The 14,056-nt window shown below is 31.4% G+C and overlaps 1 protein-coding gene across 2 annotated transcripts in view; it reads left to right on the forward strand.

The window, feature by feature from the left end:
- Positions 1-14,056, forward strand: part of LOC113089120 (myosin-IIIb-like) — a 43,785-nt gene that overhangs the window by 8,894 nt on the left and 20,835 nt on the right. Inside the window, exons 5-13 of one of the 2 annotated variants that reach the window (XM_026255925.1) lie at positions 1,554-1,656; positions 1,802-1,958; positions 2,845-2,947; positions 3,617-3,763; positions 6,790-6,898; positions 6,969-7,085; positions 12,430-12,530; positions 13,608-13,694; positions 13,780-13,845. In XM_026255925.1, coding sequence (XP_026111710.1) covers positions 1,554-1,656; positions 1,802-1,958; positions 2,845-2,947; positions 3,617-3,763; positions 6,790-6,898; positions 6,969-7,085; positions 12,430-12,530; positions 13,608-13,694; positions 13,780-13,845 — 990 coding nt within the window. The remainder of the gene's footprint in view (positions 1-1,553; positions 1,657-1,801; positions 1,959-2,844; positions 2,948-3,616; positions 3,764-6,789; positions 6,899-6,968; positions 7,086-12,429; positions 12,531-13,607; positions 13,695-13,779; positions 13,846-14,056) is intronic. The other variant, XM_026255927.1, reaches the window with a different exon arrangement.

Consider the following 14,056-nt stretch of genomic DNA (forward strand, 5'->3'; position numbering starts at 1 on the left):
TCCCAAAACAAAGATGAGACTCAGCAGACAGGAGTCCCTGTTTCTGTTTTCTCTCTTGCTGGTTGGTTCAAAGCCAAAGTTGCCAAAAGTGTCCCAAAAGAGACTCTTATTGCTCATAGGCAAAAAGTGAATGAAAAATGACAAACGAGTCAATAATTGATATACTACTTTAAAACTGTGAGTCATTTAAATTCAGATTGTCAAACTGAGCACAGTTTAAAACATTGTTCCTATATATATATATATATATATATATATATATATATATATATATATATATATATATATATATATATATATATATATATATATATATATATATATATATATATATATATATATATATATATATATATATATATATGTATGTGTGTGTGTGTGTGTGTGTGTGTAAATGTATTTATATCATTATAAATACATTGATGTATAATTGATTAATGGATGTTTGTGTATATACTGTATATTTATGCAACAGTTCCTTGAATCTGATTGGCTGAGAAGAGTGCAGTATTCTAGTGATAACAGAACTCCAAACATTTCACCTTTTGTATCACTCCACGTGTCAATGGCGGACTCTCAAATCCATTATAATAAAAAAAAAAATACTGTTTTTGTGTCACGGCCAGATCTTCTGGAATTAGCCATTGGATCTTATGTCTTTATAGTGGTTAAACATGAGATATAATTCATTTTGGGTAATTCTAACGAACAGTCTTTGTCTCATTAATCTATTATTATTATTTGTTGTTTTGTGTGCAAAATCTCATCACGTATATTTTATGTAACTTCAATGCTGTGTATCAGAGCACTGCCTTTGTACTTTTATAATGGCTGTTGTTTTTCTTTTTTATTATTCATTAAATAATATTTTATACACATAATAGTAGTGGGTGTTCATGATGGTGATTTTAGTTACATTTTTCTGCTATTAAATGGCGACAAGAGACAGTTTTACGAGCGGTAAAGACTTTTATATTAAAAGAGACTGAAATGGAAGTTATTTTAACTTTTAACAACAGCTTGTAAGATGCAGTTAACAAAAAGACTGAGAAATCACTCTTAACATATGAAAGGACAGTACGACAAAGATATCGCCTTCCTCATCGAACATCACTTCAGCTGTTAAACTCTCAAACTGAAATTTGAATCTGTGGTGGAAGGAAGTAGTTCTGTAAAAAAGAGGGATTTTAGAAACACTGTTGTTGTTTCTTATGTATTTACACACTCGTGCCTTCAAACTGTTTTATAAATGCAATAACACGCTCGTAGCAGTGCGATATGGCTGTATATCAGCACTCTGTGATTACCTACAGCCTCCGGTGATATTGCTTGTATGTGTGTTGTACTGTTTTTAGAAATTCTGGCTTCAGTTTGTTATTTTAGTACATCATGTTAAAATAAATGAAATAGAAATATTGACAAGAAAACCAATTATAGTCAACACATTGATGTTGTGACTGAAACATGTCGCCGTTCTCTCAACCAGTTTTGTGGTGCATTCTGGGATGCTTTTTTAAAACAAGACTCTGCCTAACATGATTGTGTCTGAATAGGTGAATCCACTTCTCGAGGCCTTTGGAAACGCTCAGACGGTCATGAATGACAACAGCAGTCGCTTCGGGAAATACATCCAGCTCCGCTTCCAGAACTCTTCAGGTTTGTTTACCACAGACAGAAAAGATCACGCACTTCCCATTTACCGTGATGGATCATATGACCTCCACTGGGCGTGTTTCCAGACCAATAAATCAATTCAGTATTCTTTTATTAAACATCAACCTAAGTTTTGATATCGTTTTAGTAAAAGGGGCCAAAATCAACGAGTACCTCCTGGAGAAATCCCGTGTGGTTCATCAGGATGAGGGTGAGCAGAACTTCCATATATTCTACTTCATGTTAGCCGGCATCTCGACGGAGGATAAAGAGATATACGGCCTCCTGGACCCGACACACTACCGGTGAGTCATCGGTGATGTCATGTGCATTTGAAACCGCTTCAACAACATTGTTCACGACGCAGGTCATAGATTAGCATCTTATCCATGCAGTTTATTGAAGGTGTGTCAGACGATGACTCTATCTGTCTATTTGTGACACGTACGTCATGTTTCTAGTACTGTGTTCATTGTGTAAAAGGTTGATACCAGACATTGTCAGGTGATGCACAATTCTGATACGTCCGAAAACTCTCAAGGTTACAGTGATTTTAACAAATTAATTAAATTGACAAGGCTAGAGTTACACAAAAGTATTGCAAAATAAATGTTGCAATGTTAGACTAATATAAGAGATTTGTTTTAGCGATGAGCTATTACAGTCATAATATAACTGCATTTTACATACTAAGACAGTTTTTTTATATCGCACCATTGTAGCTTTTATTAATATTTTGACTCTTTTTTTATTTTTATATTTTGCGTTGTTATTTATTTATTTTTTTGTAAAAGTTTTAGAAATTTAATTTTGTGTGTGTTTCATTTTTAAAGTTTTTCTTGTTTTTTTTTATGTTTATATAGTTTCTCGTTTTATTTCAGTTTTATTTATTTAAGTACAACTAAGTTAAAATAGGCAATATAATTATTGCTTTGGAAACTAGCTGAAACAAGTTTTTTTATATTTAATTGTATGTCGGTTAACATTTATTTTACGTCAAATAACGGATTTTTAAATGTTAGTTTCAGTATTAGGTTTTAGTCATTTTATATTCGTTTTTACACATCTGCGTATCAAAACTTGCCATGCACATAATAAAGCCAGTGTTTCAAGCTTGTTAAAAATGGCATTTAAAACCGATCTGAAATGCAATATTATTCAAGTTTATAATAATCTTTTTGCTCTTGTCAGTTATTTGAATGGGAGATTTGGGAAGGAAGACGTGGTTCAAGCCTGGCGTCTGAAATTTGCTGAAGTGTTTAACGCCATGGACATGGTAGGATTTGAGGAGCAGGTAAGAACAAACCCTTCCTTCGAAATGCTTTTATATGACATTAACTCATTAAATAAGATGCTACAGTGACTATGCATACTTAAAAAAAATCATTTTGTGTACCCTAAAGTTAATGGTGTTTAAAAATGGTGCAGTGTTTGTAATGCATCTTACAGATTTTGTTTTGTAGACCAGTCTCAATTTAGCCCTTCCACAAATTAAACCATTAAAAAGGTGCTAAATCTAAGCAGAAAGTGTTAAATTGGCATTAAATGTTTCAAAATGAGTATTTTGGGGGTTTTAAAAGTTGCAGATTTACGATAAGATAAGTTTATGTCGTCAGGGACTTCTTTTCCCTTTGCTCACTGGCAGATATTTGTTCTCATTTTAATCATAAACTCATGCATTTCTCATTAAACAAAACGTCTTTTCTCCTTTTGCTTCTCAAGTAAATCTTGCACTGGAAAGCAAGACTACAGTAAAAGTTATTTGCATATTCTAGTGGTTTTGAGCAGAGATATATATCTATATTTGGAGATCTAAAACACAATGGAGATGTGAAACTTTGAAGCACTGATAATACGAGACACTTTCATTCAGAGACCATATTGACCATATTCTTTAAATGTCTTTACTTGATCTTGAAAAGGTCTTAAAAGTAGCTTCATGAACCCGCAGTGACCCTGGCAGACCTTCACATCTCGTTCGCAGGAAAAGGTGGACATGATGACGATTCTAGCTGGCATTCTGTCTTTGGGGAACATCGCTTTCGAAACGACAGACAGTGACGCTCTGAAGGTGTCCGAGGAATCACGTGGATGGTTAAAAGCTACTGCGGTGAGTTTCCTGTTAGTTGTCAGTTGTGGCACTGTTCACAATTCACAAGAAGACATGACACGTGACGGTGCATGCAAAAGGTCTCAACCATGGTGAAATGTATTTTTAACACCACACCTTGAGAAGTGTGAAGAAGGTCAGTATAAAAGCTCAAAATGCAAATAGCCTAAACCTCAAATGCTAAGTAGATGCATGAAATTGGCAAAGAGGTATAGTTTGTCAGCCCAAACGTATAATGGTTTTTACGATCTATTTAGACTCACAATGCTTTTGGACGATGCAGCACAGTTTACATGCAAAGCAAATTCAGAAATTAATATAGTTAATATAGATTGCTCTGGTTAAGGCATGGGCTTTAACGATTAGTGCGACTTATTAAATCACAAAAACTGATTTAATTAAATAAATGCATGTGCATATTATTAGTATTGTTGTACTGTGAAATAATTTTTTTTATTATTTTATTTTACATTAAAAATTACAATAGTAATAATTATTTTGTTGAATATAATAATAATAAAAATTATAATTATTATGAAAATGTTTTATATTATTTTTATTTTACATTGAAATAATGCAATAGTAATATTTGTCTTGAATATTTTTATTAATAATAAGAAGAAGAAAATACAACAGTATTAAATAATTATACATTTTTATTTTACCTGAAATATTACAATATAAATAATTATTTTGTTGAATAAAATAATAATTATAATAATAATTCATTATTATTATTTTATTATTCAAATGTATTATATTATTTTTATTTTACATTTATATAATACAATAGTAATATTTATTTTTGTTGAATAATTTTTATTTATTAATAATAATAATGATAAAAAATAAAATGTAACAATAATAATTATTATTATCATTATTATATTATTATTATTATTATTATTAAAATGTATTATATTATGTTTATTTTACACTGAAATAATAGAGTAGTAATATTAATTTTTGTTGAATATTTTTATTTATTTAGAATAATAATAATAATAAAATGCAACAACAACAATAATAATAATTATTATTATTATGATTATTATTATTACTTATAATCACAATAAATGCTGGCCATTTTGTAATTTATGAATCATAAATATTAGTATTGTTATACTGTAAAATTAAATGTATTATATTATTTCATTTTAAAATTAATAAAATTATTTTCCTTTTGTTGAATATTTTTTATAATAATTGTTATATTTCTAATAGTAATTATAGCAATAATAATCATTGCCAATTGTAATTTTTTGTCATGAAAATTGCAGTCTGATCGAAATACTTAATTGAATGCTGAATCCGGTGAATTACAGCCCGTGCACACACAAAGAAACTCTTCTGCGAGCAAACTGTTAGGAGGTGTGAATCTGCTTACATCTGGTGTTTTACGATAAGACACCCGAGTCGGCTATGTTTAAACTCTATTTGGGGTTATACAGATACGGGACTGTTAATAATTGTATGCTGAATTTCTCTGGTTAATGCAGAACGATATCTGTCAACTTTATGGGCCGGATTTGGCACATTATATTAGATATGTTTTATTATAACTATGCAAATGAGTCAAAGTTGTGTTGAAACATCGCAGCGTTTTTTTAGAACGCACAAATTAGCTTGACCTTTTCTGCGTGACATTTATGTCTCGGTCACATTCATTGTTCTTTCCAAATGGCAGGATCTGTTTTTTGTGTGTCGTTTTTGATTTTGTGAGTGTGTTTTTTTGTTTTTGTCACAGTTCAGTGCATTTGATCTGTTTCGTATTGCACTACATGATTTAACTGACTAAGATTTAAAGAGTCTAGACACTAACCTCGAGAGTTTGTGCATGTTTTGAGAGGGACAATTGACAATTTGGAGAAAAAAAAAATTACTGTTATATTTCCTGATGCAAGATTTTTTCCCAGGTTTTCATAAAAGTATAATACAATTATGTGACTATTTAAATTTGGCTATACAATAAAAATAGTATAAATAATAACCAAAGCTCAATTTTCTTTTCAGTATTACATATTTCACATTATTATTATTTATTCAGATTATATTTTCATACAAAGCAATGCTTTTTTTAATTAGAAATATTATTATTATTATTATTATTATTAATGTAAAACTTTACCGCAAGGTCTAATGTTTAATCTACTAATATTTTGACACCATTTATTGTCCTTTGTTAATGTTAGTTGATAGAAATCGTCATATTTATGTTATTTCACTGTACATTAATGTAACAGATACAACTTTAATTTTAGTAATGTATTAGTAAATATCGGGCTTAATAATAACTAAGTTTAATAAAAAATATTAGTCTTGTTCAAGTTAACTCATATAGTTAATTAATATTAAGAAATGAAACCTAATTGCAAAGTGTTACCATTATTATTATTACAACAACAAAACAAAACAAAACAAAAAAACGAAATTAAAAACTTATAAAAAATATTTCAGTGAAAAAAAAAAAAAGAAAAAAAAAAAAGAAAATATATATATATATATAAAGTGTTTTAGCACAATAAATATAGTAATTTTATTTTACATTACAGCTTTAATATTTACATAAATTTTGTAAATAAATTAAATTAAGCTTGAATTAATTTTTTATTTTAGTTTTAGTATTTAAATGTTTCTTTTACGTTATAGAAGCTTAATTTTAAATTAAAAGTAAATAAACTGAATTGTAAATAAATTGTAAGTAAATCAAATTATGTTTTGTTTTTTAAAATCTTAAACCATCACATTTTCATTTTGACAAAAAATGCAAGGACTTTTAAAGGTTGTTTTGATCAAAAATGCTGTAAAGCTCTTCTCGTGGCATGTTTGGGAAAGTGGTTGTGTTTTCAAATGCATGTGAAAGAAAATAAGTGAAATTAACAACTCTACAGCATGCAGTGCATTTATTTGTTTAATTAAATCTCTTTAATCAGCTAATCACTCTGTGATTTTGTTTTATTTGGATGCATCCCTAAGAGAAGGGCCTTCTTCTTGGCAAAACGGTGTGAGCTTGTTTCTGTAAGCAGGGTCAGTTTGGCGTTCAGGAAGAGGATTTACTGAAGAGTTTGACCTGCACTACATCAGTGACACGAGGAGAATGCATCCAGAGACTCCACAACCAGCAGCAGGCTGAAGGTGCACACACACTCACTCTGAAATCACTAGTGCGTCTAACACACTTCACATTAACCACCGTGTGTTTCAGACGCCAGAGACTCCATCGCTAAAGTGGCCTACGGCCGCGTGTTCGGATGGATCGTCAGTAAAATCAACGAGCTGCTCGCTCCTAAAGTAGACTGTGACGTGGAGCTCAGTGAAATAGGTGAGAAATATACCAGTTCATACTGAGAAACTTGTGTCTGTCTTTTAACCTGTTAAATGTCACCCCGTCCCGTATTCGGGACGCCTACGTTGACTATACTATATTACAATCAAATCTAATCTAATCTTGACAAACTATATATCGTTGGAAAGGTCTAAGACTCCCAAATATATATTTTACCAATATTTTTTGTTTAAAATTATGTAGGAAAAGTAATAGATGAATTTTTGACAAGAGTGCACCCTCAGAAATCTACATTACAAAAGGAGCTTTGACCTTTGTTTAAAAAAAAGACTTCCTCGTTGCCTTTTTAAGTTATATATCACTTGAAAACATAAAATCTCAAAATTCATCCTTCAAAACCCATTTTAAAATCAGACATTACATTACCATGTAAATGGCACATCAAAATCATGTTACAAAATGTTTTCAGTCATGAATTATAAAAATATAGGTTTGTATCATGCACATTCATGTCTATCTTCAAAAACGTGAGTGACAGTTAACAGGTTAAATCAAATAAAGCTATTATAAAATAAAAGAAACATTTAAATGACTAAAACTAAAATAAAAAATAAATTCAAACTTAATTTAAAATAAAAAGTTTAAATAAAGTAAAACAAATACTGAAAGTGTGTATACTAAAATAAAAAATAAAATAAAAAATAGTAAAATAACACTGGCTCAGCTGATACAGGTTTTTCTATGGCTGACGTACTATAAATGTGACCCTGGAGCACAAAAGCAGTCTTACGTCTCTGGGTTAAATTAGGCATAAATACATTGTATGGGTCAAAATTATCTATTTTTCTTTTATGCCAGAAATCATTAGGATATTAAGTAAAGATCATGTTCCATGAAGATGTTTTATAAATGTCTCTTAGAAAAAAAGGGTTCATTGGGGATTTTATGCTAAAATAGTTCAATAATGACAAGAAAGAACCCCTTTGGCAGAAAGGTTCTTTAGGCTATTATTCATTCATATTTGACATTATTCTGCAACATTTTGTATTTGTAATTAAATGATTGTTTGTAGTAACTTAATATCACATTTTAATCATGCTGATTTTTGGAGAAAAAAATTATATAAATATATACATTTTCTAACCCCCATATCGTGAATTTTGTGATCAAAATTCATAAATGCATTTAAATACACCGAATAATGCAGTGAAAGACCGCACTCAAAATGCACTCCCGAACTGATTCAAATGAGTTGAGATCCCGCTCCGAACTCTCGAACTGATTCGCGATCGCGCTACGAACTCCCGAACTGACTCAAATGATTTGCGAACCAACTCCTAACTCTCGAACTGATTCAAATGATTCGTGAACCCGCTTTGAACTCCCGAACTGACTCAAATGATTCGCGAACCAACTCCGAACTCTCGAACTGATTCAAATGATTCGTGAACCCGCTTTGAAATCCCGAACTGACTCAAATGATTCGCGAACCAACTCCTAACTCTCGAACTGATTCAAATGATTCGTGAACCCGCTTTGAACTCTCGAAATGATTTAAATTCCCATGTGCAAAAGGGAGCAGAAAGAAGATAAAATCTTATAATATCTGTCCCCTATACAACCAAAATTACACTGACAAAAAAACAATATTGGTTTAAAAATCTGCATTCATGCAGTATAATAAATCAAGCAATGCCCTGACAACAAAACAACAAGTAATCCAATACATATAGAGAAAAAAAAACAACAACAACATGGACCTTAACATATTAATACTGACCGAATTTACTCTGTTTTTGTCTATACTTATACTGACCAATATTACTAGACCCAATATATATAGAGCAAAACAAAACCAAGCAAAACCAAAAACAACATAGACCTCACCATATTAATACTGACTGAATATACTTTGTTTATACTTATACTTAATCTGTACAATATTACTACAACTTTTAGGATTATTTTGCAAGGAGTTCCACAATTTTACTCCCATAACTGAGGGGCACATTTGTTTTATTGTTGTACGTGCAAATTGATGTTTAAAATTATACCTTCTCCTACTGAACTGTTTTTCTAACTGATAAATGTGTTGTAATTTCTCTGGTAAAATCTTGCTTTAAACAAAATTATTAGTGTTTGAAACTAAACCAAATCTTGTAACTTTAATATTCTGGATTTAGCAAATTATATTCTCGATATTTAACTTTGAATAAATCTTATAGCTCTCTTCTGTAGAATAGATAAAGGTTTTATATTTATCTGATATGTGTTCCCCCAGACTTCTATGCAATAAATAAAATATGGTACGATGAGTGAACTATAAAGTATTTTCATTGTTTTCCTTATTTAATACCTCCCTCACTTTGTTTAAAACAAATGTGTTTTGGCAGATTTTTCTTTTAATGTGTGCTATGTGAGGTTTCCATGATAGTTTATCATCCATAATTACACCAATAAAACGAAACTCAAACACTCTCTCAATATCAACTCCATCTATGGATAAAGCAACAGATTCATTTATTTTCCTATTTCCAAAGACCATACATTTTGTCTTTTTTAAATTCAATGACAACTTATTTACATTAAACCATTTCTTCAGTTTTGTAATTTCATATTCAATAGATTCTACTAATTTCTGTATATTATTTCCAGAACTAAATTAATTAGTATCATCTGCAAATAAAACAAACTGTAATAATTTGGAAACATCACAAATGTCATTAATATATATAAGAAAAAGTTTAGGTCCCAAAATAGAACCCTGTGGTACCCCACATTTCATTTCCATAAATTCAGATTTGACATCAGTTAACTGTACATATTGTTTCCTGTTATGCAAATAACTTCTGAACCAATTAAGGGCCATTCCTCTCATTCCATACCAACTTAATTTAGAAAGTAAAATATCATGATTCAAAGTATCAAATGCCTTTTTCAAATCAATAAACAATCCTACTGTGAATTTCTTTTCATCTGTTGCTGTTGTTATTTCTTCAACAATATTCATTAAGGCAGTCACTGTGGACTTTGCTTTCACTCAGCTGGTGATGCTTTTCTAAAAAAAAGCAAAAAAAGAATTAAATTCATTAGCCATGAAAACAAGTCTTATTATTATAAATAAAATGATCAAATGTACCTTTTAAGTTATTTTTATTATCATCCAACAGTTTATTATAATAATCCTTCTTAGCCTGTCTCATATTTAATACTAGCTTATTTTTATACACCTTATATTTCATTTCAGCAGTATTTGTTCTATATTTTATAAAATTTCTATAAAGTTTGTTTTTCTTTTTGCATGCCTTCATCAATCATTTTGATACCCATTGTATCAAAAATCCCATATCCTCTTTACTTCTTTTTAATTGCCAAGCAAAAGTAACAAAAATTGGCAAGTGATCACTTACATCATTTATAACTAATCCACATTTTATGTTTTCTTTAAAGCAGTTTATAAAGAAATTATCGATTAAGGTTAGGCTACTGATTGCTCTGTAATTCTACTGGGATTATCAATCAAAGGATATAACCCTCTTCCGTACATTAACTCAAGAATGTCAGCAGATTACTTCTGCTCTTCAATAAATCAATGTTGAAATCTCCACAAACTAAAAAAGTTTTGTTTTCGTTTACCTTACTCAATACCTCATCCATCTTTTCTATAAATGTTTCCATCAGAGACCCAGGTCGTCTGTATATACAAGTAACAATTATATTACTCATCTTTTTCAATTCAATTTCCACCGAAATGCATTCCATTATATCATCAATTGCCATCGTTATACACTGAATTTGTTTACATTTTAAATCTTTATTCACAAACAAAGTGACACCTCCTGATCTCTTACCTGTTCTGTTAATGTGATACAATTCATATCCATCAATATGAAATACAACACCTCGTTCTTCTTGCACCCATGTTTCTGATAAAGCTATCATCATAAATAGTCCCTTGAGAGTATGCAAGTAATCATTTATTTTATCAGAGTTTTTATAGAGGCTCCTGCAGTTGAAATTAATTAACGAAAACATGGAATCAATAACTATTTGTTCGGCAAATTGTTCTTCAGAATAATAACGACACTCCTGAACTGGTTCAAGTGATTCGCCATCCCTCTACGAACTCTCGAACTGATTCAAATGATGCGCGATGCGCTCCGAACTCCCGAACTGACTCAAATGATTCACGCTCCGAACTCCCGAACTGATTCAAATGATTCACGCTCCGAACTCCCGAATTGACTCAAATGATTCACTCTCCGAAACTCCCGAACTGATTCAAATGATTCACGCTCCGAACTCCCGAACTGACTCAAAAGATTCGCAATCCCACCCCAAACTCCCGAACTGACACAAATGATTCGCGAACCTGCTACGAACTCCTGAACTGGTTCAAGTGATTCGCGATCCCGCTCCGAACTCCCGAACTGACTCAAATGATTCGCAAACCTGCTACAAACTCTCGAACTGATTCAAATGATTTGCCATCCCCAAACTGACTCAAATGATTTGCGAATCCCAAACTGACTCAAATGATTCGCGAACCTGCTCCAAACTTCCGAACTGACTCAAATGATTCGCGATCCGCTCCGAACTCCCGAACTGACTCAAATGATTCACACTCCGAGCTCCCGAAATGATTCAAATGATTCACGATCCCGCTCCGAACTCCCGAACTGACTCAAATGATTCACGCTCCGAACTCCCGAAATGATTCAAATGATTCACGATCCCGCTCCGAACTCCCGAACTGACTCAAATGATTCACAATCTGAAGTTCACATCCACATCAAATGACACCGCCAGCGGTACTATTGTCTTAGTTCTCTAATTTCATACCATTTACTGAAATTAAGGTAGGAAAAGTATGTTGTTAACAAATAAAATATCAATATTTCCATTCATCCAACATCCACGAACATAACCAGGTGAGCAGATCACTCTCTCACTATTTGATTGTTCTAGTTTTTATCCACTCATCATCATCATCCACCAATCAGAACACACGAGAACTCTTTGACCACAGCTGCTGTGCTCCAAAAGCTCTTGCAGCAGCTCAACAGGTGGTCAGATCTCTGAGGTGGTCAGATCACATCAGATTGTGGTTAATCTTGCAGATCATGACTTATATCTACACTTCTTCTCCCTGCAGTTTGGTAATAATAAAGATTCCTCCTTTGAACTCCCACCTCTTCTGTGGGTTTTGTTGTTCTGGGTCTGAATTTGTGCTCCTGGGATCTCAAAATAGAAACAATTTCAATCTCCAAGGTGCACGTTAGGACAAATCCCAGTCATTTCTCTGAAACTGAAAATTATTATTTTGTAAAATAATTCTTTTCCATTGGATGAGTGAAATTTGTGGTTTGCTCTTTTACAGGAATCCTTGACATTTTTGGCTTTGAAAACTTCGCTGTGAACCGATTCGAGCAGCTCTGCATTAATCTGGCTAACGAACAGCTCCAGTATTTCTTCAACCATGTAAGTCATGCTTCATCCTGCTTCGTTAGGAGTTTGATAATCGTATTGGAAAACATATTTCACATCGCTTGAGTTGTGCACTTGCACTGACACTTCAAAAAGTTCGGTTCAAGTCTCCTTTTGTCTGTGTCTGTCAGTAAAACAACAAAAGGTAAAAAGATAAAAGATAAAAGGCTTCTGTGGCTCTCTTCCATTACGCTGCATTAAAAATACTAGACTTTTTTTTATTGGACATATTTATACACCTACAGGTGTCATCATCAAAATTAAATCCATCCAGCATGTCTTGCCTCATAAAAAATAAATACTATCTATGAATTTTTTTTAATTTATTATTTTTTTTTTTTTTTTGCGTTTTATAAATCGAAGCATGAAAATTATTTTCAGTAATCCTCCTTAAAAATTCTAAGCTTTTTTGTTATATTGCATGTATTTTTACACCTAAAATTGTAATAATTTAAATATAATAAATTTTTAAATATGAATTTTTATTTAATTATATTTAAAAATACTTATTTTTAATATACAATTTTTATAATTTTATTAAAATCTATTTGTATTTTTCTATTTTTCTTTTTTTCTCTTTTTTCGCTTTTATTTATTTTTATTTTATTTTATTTTTTGCTTTTTGATTTTTGCAAAATGATTTGTGTGTGTGTGGGTGTGTGTGTTAATCCTAAATTGGGCTGCATTAAAAATACCAGACTTTTTTGTTATGTTAAGCATATCTTTATACCTGAAAGTGTAGTAATTTAAATACATTTCTAAGTATTGCAATCTCTTTAAAATTAAATTATACTATTTATTTTTTTAATTTAAATCCATACTTATATAATTGTGTTAGCAAATGAAACTCACATGCTTGTCTTGCCTCTTTATAAATGCATTACTCTAACATGACAAAAAAATCTTAAAAAAAAAACATAATTTCAAATAAAGGCTTGAAGAAAAAATACCCCAATGCAGTAGATGTGAGGAGCCATTAAATGCCACTTTCATGTTCAAATCTTTAAAAAAGGACATGATTTGTCACTCCATGAATATAATAATCACATTTTCAATGTCGTTTCCCTCCAGCACATTTTTCTGATGGAGCAGAAGGAATATAAAGAGGAAGGCATCACATGGGAGACCATAACCTACAAGGACAACAAACCCATTCTGGTGCGTCTGTGTTCAGAACCGTTTTCACCCGCCGTGATTATTGCAAAACTCTTTCACCCATGCCAGGTTTGTTCCTCTGTTTCAGGACCTGTTCCTCACTAAACCCATCGGGATTCTCTCACTGCTGGATGAGCAGAGCGCCTTCCCTCAGGTACAAATCTGAGACACATCTTATCAAGTCCTCCACAATCACATTTATTTGAGTAAATACAAATAACTAAAATTGTGGCATTTACATTTATGCATTTAGCAGATGCTTTTCTATGCATTTAACAGATATTTGTACTTTAATATATTAAGCATTGCAACTTTTTAAAATTATATTTAAAATACATAGAATTTTGGTTCATTGTTTTTTATTA

This window comes from Carassius auratus, unplaced genomic scaffold (genome assembly GCF_003368295.1).
Source record: "Carassius auratus strain Wakin unplaced genomic scaffold, ASM336829v1 scaf_tig00048504, whole genome shotgun sequence".
Lineage (NCBI taxonomy): Eukaryota > Metazoa > Chordata > Actinopteri > Cypriniformes > Cyprinidae > Carassius > Carassius auratus.